We start from the raw sequence: 7,500 nt of genomic DNA on the forward strand, positions 1-7,500 counted from the left end.
ATTTTTGTAAGCATATTTTTCATAAAAAAACAAAAATTGTATTTTTTTCATGTAAAAAAAATCCAAAAATGGATATCGTAACAAGTTTATGATTATCCATTAGGATTGGGCCAACATGTCAAAAAAACCAAAAAAATAAAAAAAGTATTAATATTTGGGATGTAAATTTTGCAATGTAATGCATATTCTCGGTATTAAATTAAATAAATTGAAAAAAAATTAGGAATTAATTATAGAATTTAATATTTGGGGGTATAAAATCATACTATAAAGTATATCTCCTTGTATTAAATACACAAAAATAGAAATAAATATGTTTTTACCCATTTTTGGGTTCCCACAAAAAAAAACTAAAAATGAAAAAATACAAAAAATATATAAAAACAAAATATTAGAAAGAAATTTTGTGATACGTCTTCCCCTTGCACAATTAGTCCTTTACTCAGACTCTTGCAAACCATAGGTTCCTAGTAACCATAATACTAGGTGGCAACTCCTAAACATTAATCATAATTTTATGATTAAATCCAAAACTCTTTCCAACACATAACACCTTAGATCGAAGGCACGACAAAAAGTCTCTGCCATCGCTAGACGACGTCGTGCCTGCTCCCACCCTGCTACAATAGGAATTATCTTGAAGATAAGGATAGAATGAAAAAAGTATATTATAGTCCATAGTTATCACACAAGTTAACAAATCACACTTTCATCAAAATAAATCTCTCATATTTTAATTTTATATTTTAAACCCTATAAAATTAAATTAAATTAAAAAGCCAATGGGCCAAAATTGAATTACAACACCTGCAATTAAATAGTTTGTTAAAATTTTCACAAAGAAACACTTTGGAATTTCAAGAAAAATAATAAAATATATCTCAATGAGCTCTTACTATATGCTTTGCATGGTTGACAAATGGAAGTGCTCCTTCAATGTGTTTGTTTATCGAACCAAAAGTATATGTGTTTATGTTTTATGTACTAGATTCAAAACACCTTCTAAAACTGTTTGATTTCATAAATTATTGAAACAATGTCCAATTACTCTCCATGACTGCCCTTAGTTAATATCTTTTTCACTTTTTAACTTCATTAGAGTTGGCTTTTTCTAATTGCTTGTTTAAGGGCATCATATAATAAATCATGCAGCTTGTTATACAAATTTATTAAATAAAAATAAGGTAAGAAAATAAAAGAATGAAGGTTTACAATAATATAAATTAGTTGATTTAAACTTATATAGTTAGTTGCATTGTGGCTTTCCCATATTTCCTGAAAAATGCCTTGATTATTTAATATGTTAATTAGTTTTAAAAATTTTAAAAACTAGTATCTCAGAGTAGAGATTATTTAATTATCTAACCTTAAACTTTATTCACCAAGCTCCTACCATATTCATCCACTTAGGATGCTCATGGAGTTGGCCTAATTGAAATAGTTATTTGAATGATGTTTTCATCGTAGATGTTATCGAACAAATAACTTCTGTATTGATAAATCTAAAAATCAATTAATCAAAACCATTTTAATTTAATATAAAACTTAAAATAACCTAATACAAATAAATAACATCACGAGATAAAATATTAATTACATGAAGAGGTCATCATTCTATTTTGCTATGATTTTATGTGAAATAGGTTATATAGAAGAAGGGATGTCTTCTATATTATCCTTATCAGTTGAGTCTTAGTCAATAACTTCTATATAAAGTGCTTATTTATAATTGTCACCTAGATTAGCAATATGATCATAGACACTACTACTTGATAAAATAGTAGCACTCTTGTTAGACATGAACTTGTTTTTTCTTGTATACATGGTACCTACAAGAGAACAAAACACATTCCTGAAGAAACACATAGAAAAAGTAGCAAAATCCTATTTTCATTACCAACAAATCTCAAACATGCTCCCTATCAATTTCAAATAAGAGAAGCAAAAAAGAAAATATGTGAACTAACAACAACAAGACACTAAACAACATTAAATCAAAATTTTGATTTAATAAAGTTGAGACTTTTAACTTATGGTATATCCTTTCTTAGAAAAAAATAATTGTTTGAAATCATTTTTATCAAAACTTATTTACAGAAAAAATAAAAGTTTTGCTTCATGAATAAAATTAATAGTTATTTTTTAATAATTTATTAATGATGTCAAGTGAACTCTTAGTATCATTTTGTTTTTGCTCTTGATTGGATGAGCAGAACTTGATTGGAGTAGAAGAATTGACATTATAATGGAATCGCAAAGGGAATGTTTTATCTTCATAAGGATATCTGGAGATTTATGACTTTGCAATGAAAATGATTTTTTCAAGCAATAAAGGCAAAGCTAATACTACTTGAATAGTAGCAATAAGTGTACAAATATTCTTAATTGGGTCCCTAAAGGATTATGTTTCAAAAAAATTGGACTATCTCCTTCACTATAAAATTAATCATCACTAATACAAAAAATGTCAACATGAACATGTAATTTCATTAATGGTTATGGATGGAAGGTGTAATTGCGAATAGTGAATACTTTGGTGATTCAATTGAGAATTTTCAATATCATAGCTAGAAAAAACAAAACCACTTCCATCAATTCCCATTTTCTTCCTTTACCTGTTCTCAATCCAAGACTACCATACCCCTTTCATCTTCACCATCAAATCATGAAACCTGAAACCACAACTATCATCCCTTTTTTTAACCTTCAAAACCACACACTAAAGCTACACAACAACTCCATAAATGCTCCCCACAATTCCATTTAGCCTTCACCATCATTTGTTTTCTCCATTCTCATCATAAAGACCATAACACGTACTGTTTAAATTCCTCAACACCCAAACCACACAATTATAAACCCATTTTCCCTGTTTGCATAATCATCCAAATCTCAAATTAAGGGCACTAATTTTGAACTCTATTTTGTTAAATTTCAACCAACAAAGGGAACCTAGTTTACTTAAGCACGCGCACGTGTGCACACACATATATAAACCTAACCCTACGTTTATTGAACAAAAAATAAAACCTGGGATGAGTAGAGGAGAGGTGGCGCTGGATTTGTGAGTGGGGGAGGGTGGCTGGTACTTGTTGCTGCTGCCCCAAATTTAGGTAAATCATGAAGAAGAAGAAGAAGAAATGGGGAGAGGAGATGGACTCTCAGGTTTTAATTTGATTACCAAACATATGCTAATTAATTAATTAATTAATAATAATAAGAAGAAGAAGAAGTTTGGTACTAAGGCATTTTCGAATCTTGAAATCTTTCTTCTTCATATATGAAGGAAGGAGTAATATTATAATTTCAAAGGAACTCAAATATCATAAAACAAAAACAAAAAATAATATATATTGATGAATTGAAGTAATTGGTATAATGATAATAACCAGAATACATGACAGGAAGGATTTGATGATGAGCTCAAAGTAAAACGGATAGTACAAGTTGATCACAAAGCTTGCAGAAGATCATCAAAGTCATTAATATTCACGAATTCTTGGTATCTAAAGAACTCTACCCTACCATTTGTATATATATCATCTAGTGTAAGGCGGACAGAACTCCCATAGCTATCTCTACAGCCTGCAACAAAACCACACAAGTAGAGATGGGCACACTCAATGAAACAAGTGCCACCATCCCTAGAGCCAGACTTGGCCTAACATTCATCAAATAGTTCTGCAACATCCCCACTGCTTCACAAACATCGTTGTTGTAGTTGCAATGCATGCAATATTGTTTCTCCCACTCCATCCAGTGAGAAGGTGGGTTGTTGCATGCCTCCAACATCTTCATCTCCTTAATTCGTAATCGCAGTACAATCATGCTTTCATCTACAAGCCTACCCCCACGGTCTCGTCCATTAGTTCCTCTATGAAGGGCAACAATGGTGTTTCTTCGAGGGCATGGTTTCACTAGAGAAATTGGCCTCGGGACAAGCCTGGAGGATGAGAATTTTGTTGCTTCCATGAATGAAAATAGAGAAGTGCTCAAGCAAAGTCTTTCTTTTCCTTTGGCTTTAATTTTACAGTATGAGTAGGAATCGGGGGTGGTATTAATATTTATATTAGGTAGGGGAAATGGTTTTGGGTGGTGGATTTATTTATTCCTTAATCATTACAACTTCTATTTAAAACCGTGTGAAGGGGCGTGTCAAATTCTGAGACGAGCTAGAGTGTGCGCGTGACGTGTACCTTAATGCATACATGCCGAGAAGGGATTTCTTTTTTTGAAGCAATAAAAAGGTAGGACTCAACTTCGATGATAAGAAAACCATGTCCAGGTCTTTCTACTTTCCCTTGAAGCTGAAGGAACTCTCTTCGAACATATAAATAGAGTTGTATTATATTTTAAAGTGTTTTTAAAATATATTTGATTTGTAACAAGACAAATCAATGATTTTTTCTTATATTTCTTATTAAAAGCTATAATATGAAAAATATCATAACCATTAAAAAATTCAAATAAACACTAAATTAACTTTTTTTTTTTAATCCAAACACATTTAAAAAATAAAAAACACTTGTAATGTAATAATACATGAGCAGATGTCATAATATCCAGTCTCGTCTCTAAGAAATGTGGCATAATGATAAATGGTTTGAGATCTACACAGTAAATCTCGAGTCAAGATATGCATTTTTTGTAAGAGTTTTGAATAGTCGGGATTTTACTCAATCACTTAAGCTCATAAAGTGAGTTTTCTAGGGGGTGGAGTTTCCTCAAATAAAAAAAATAATATCCAATCTCACATATAAACGTCAGAATAAACTGAAAATTTTTATTATGGTGGGTGAAAATCATGTCATGGCACATGATTATTCAATTAGATATCAATTTAAAAATTGTATCATGTTAGTTAAAAAATAATAATTATAAATATTAGGGAAAAAAAAGAAAATAAATAAATTTAAGAGCACATGATCATTGAATTAATAGGGTTGACAATTGAATTCATGATCAAACAGTCTTGATGTATTCTTAATTTCTTTTATAATGTGTAACATTAATTTTTGTGTTAAAAATATACTGATTTATATTAAAGAGATTAAATATGGACAATACTCGTTCTGGAATTGTGTACGATTATTGTAAAAAATATTCTTATAGAAACTTTTCTCAAAAAGTCCATAGTAATGGTAGACAACACGACAATTGTCGTCGCTAACCCTTTAGAATTTAATCAATATCTTACAATTTATCTAGAAGTGTTTGTCTGTGGCACATTCCGAGCATAGTCTTGCTTGTAGCTATACTAGCTAGTATACATCCTCGATCGAAGCTAGCCCTGTGGCAAATTCCAGGATTATATTTACTTGTTCGAGACAGCAAGACACAAGCCACCACCCACATCCCATAGTGAAATTTAAAAAGCTTGAATTTGTTCGAGTTTTACTTAAACTTTTTCATAACATGGAGAATGATTTGAGTTAGCCTTGGCGTCTTCCACATTTTAAGACGAGTTAAACTAAGTTTGCGTGGGCATGCCGTGTGGCCAAGCAAAGTGCATGCATTTTAGCACGATATCTCCTTCGTAAAGCTACAAAACATGTTGTCCGTCAGCCACGGCTAAAATAAACAAAAGCATCGATCGAAACATCGTATATTCAATAAAATCCATTTAGGTATGTTCTAGATCCGGAATTCGATTTTGCTAGATTTGGCCCTTTTGTTTTGTTGTAGACGCCATGATTTCCGACTTCGCAATAAAACGACCCATCCGTGTCCAAATGAAAGTGGAGCCTGCATATGAAAGTGGAGTCTGCATGATATCATCGTTACTGGGGGTGAGAAAAAAAAACAATTAAATTAATTAAAATTTTAAGGAAATTAGTTGGTTTGGTTTGGATTTGGTTTTAAAAAAAACCAAACTTGAACCTGAAAAAACTAAAAAAAACCGAGCTAAAAATAAAAAAAAACTAAGTCAAATCAGAAAAATTAAATCAAATCAGAATAAACCAAGTCAAAATAAAAAAAATCCAAGCCAAAATCAGAAAATCAGAACAAAAACTGAAAAAATCAAGTCAAACTGATTTGAACTATTTTTTTTAAAAAGATCAAATCGAACCAAAATCTATCAATTTGACCTAATTTTGATTTTTTACAGAAAATCAGAACAAAAACTGAAAAAATTAAACCAAACTAATTTAAACTATTTTTCTTTAAAAAATCAAATCGAATCAAAATCTATCAGTTTGACCTAATTTTGATTTTTAAAAAAAAAATTATTTGATTTTTTAATAAATATCAAATCAAATAAAAAATAATCGTCCTAAATCGTTATAATATTATTATTGTGTAGATTTTCTAGGGTGAATTTATATTTTTACTACATTAAATATAACTATTTTATTTTAATATTTTAAACCAAAAAACATTTGTCACTGTGAAAATGATTAAGCAGGCCTGAACTTCATTTGACGCGGGACGTGTCAACTACTGAAGTATGTGGTGGCTGCAGACGATCTCCTCGTGATTCATGCACACGATGAGAGGACCCCCAGCCAATAAAAAAAGGATGTTGAAAATCGCAACTCTACTTGATTTGTCGTGCTGGATCGATCAGGGTCAATCAATGCTCGTCACTTCCAAATTTTCCTTTCCCATTGAACAACTAAAACTAAATAAACGGTATTGGCATTTTAATTCATTTCCTTACCTTTTTTTTATTTGTACGATATGTCGATATGTTCCTAGCCGGTTTCATATTCTTTTTTTTTTTTAAATAAAAATAAATTAACGATCTCCTTCATTAGCCCGAGAAGTTATCTAAGTACACAATAGATTTTACTATTCATTACAATAATAAAAATTCATTACAATAGTAAATAATATGGTAGTACTTACAACCTAGAAAATACTTTTAACTATTTATTCGAGTTGAGATAAATTTTTGCACCATAACATAGATATTTCTTATAAATTACATAGAGTTATATTTGTTTTATTTTTATTTTTTTACATGATAAACTTATTAATTTAATCATAGAATAAAAAAATATGAAATAATAAATTTTTTGGTCTTTTCAATTTTTTCGCAATAATATAATTATTTTAATATTTTTAAAAACAAAGTCATTATAACTTTCTCACAATAATTTTTTTTTTGTCATTTTACATTGATTTTAATATAAATTTAAAGATTACTAGGGAATATTTTTATAATTGATAGATATTAAATATTATTTTAAAAAAATCTTTTGACATGTGCATAGCATGTGTTGGTGTATGGACAACCCTTGAGTTATTTGGACGGAAAATATAGGACCCTCTTGCCACCAATCACAACATTTTATAGCGGTGTTTAAAAAGTCTTGACGCCCTCTAAACGATAGAGTAACATGTGGATTAGACATGCTTTTGTCGCAAATGACATCTATTTTTATTTTCCTCTCTTTGTTCCTTGAGTTTAGCATCAACCCTTTCAAAATTTTAGACTCTTCCCTTTAGTTGTTTTTCTTTCACATTTAGTATGTGTCCATTTGATTACTATTTAAA

At 30.0% G+C, this 7,500-nt stretch overlaps 1 protein-coding gene across 1 annotated transcript; it reads right to left on the bottom strand.

Annotated features, from left to right (window-relative positions):
• Positions 1-3,326: 3,326 nt before the first annotated feature.
• On the bottom strand, positions 3,327-4,046 carry LOC105133052 (uncharacterized). Its single transcript, XM_011036865.1, has one exon. The coding sequence runs from the start codon at positions 3,970-3,972 to the stop codon at positions 3,544-3,546; it is 429 nt and encodes a 142-aa protein (XP_011035167.1). The 5' UTR covers positions 3,973-4,046; the 3' UTR covers positions 3,327-3,543.
• Between the last annotated feature and the right edge of the window lie 3,454 nt (positions 4,047-7,500).

Source organism: Populus euphratica, unplaced genomic scaffold, assembly GCF_000495115.2.
Source record: "Populus euphratica unplaced genomic scaffold, PopEup_1.0 scaffold99.1, whole genome shotgun sequence".
Taxonomy (NCBI): Eukaryota; Viridiplantae; Streptophyta; class Magnoliopsida; order Malpighiales; family Salicaceae; genus Populus; species Populus euphratica.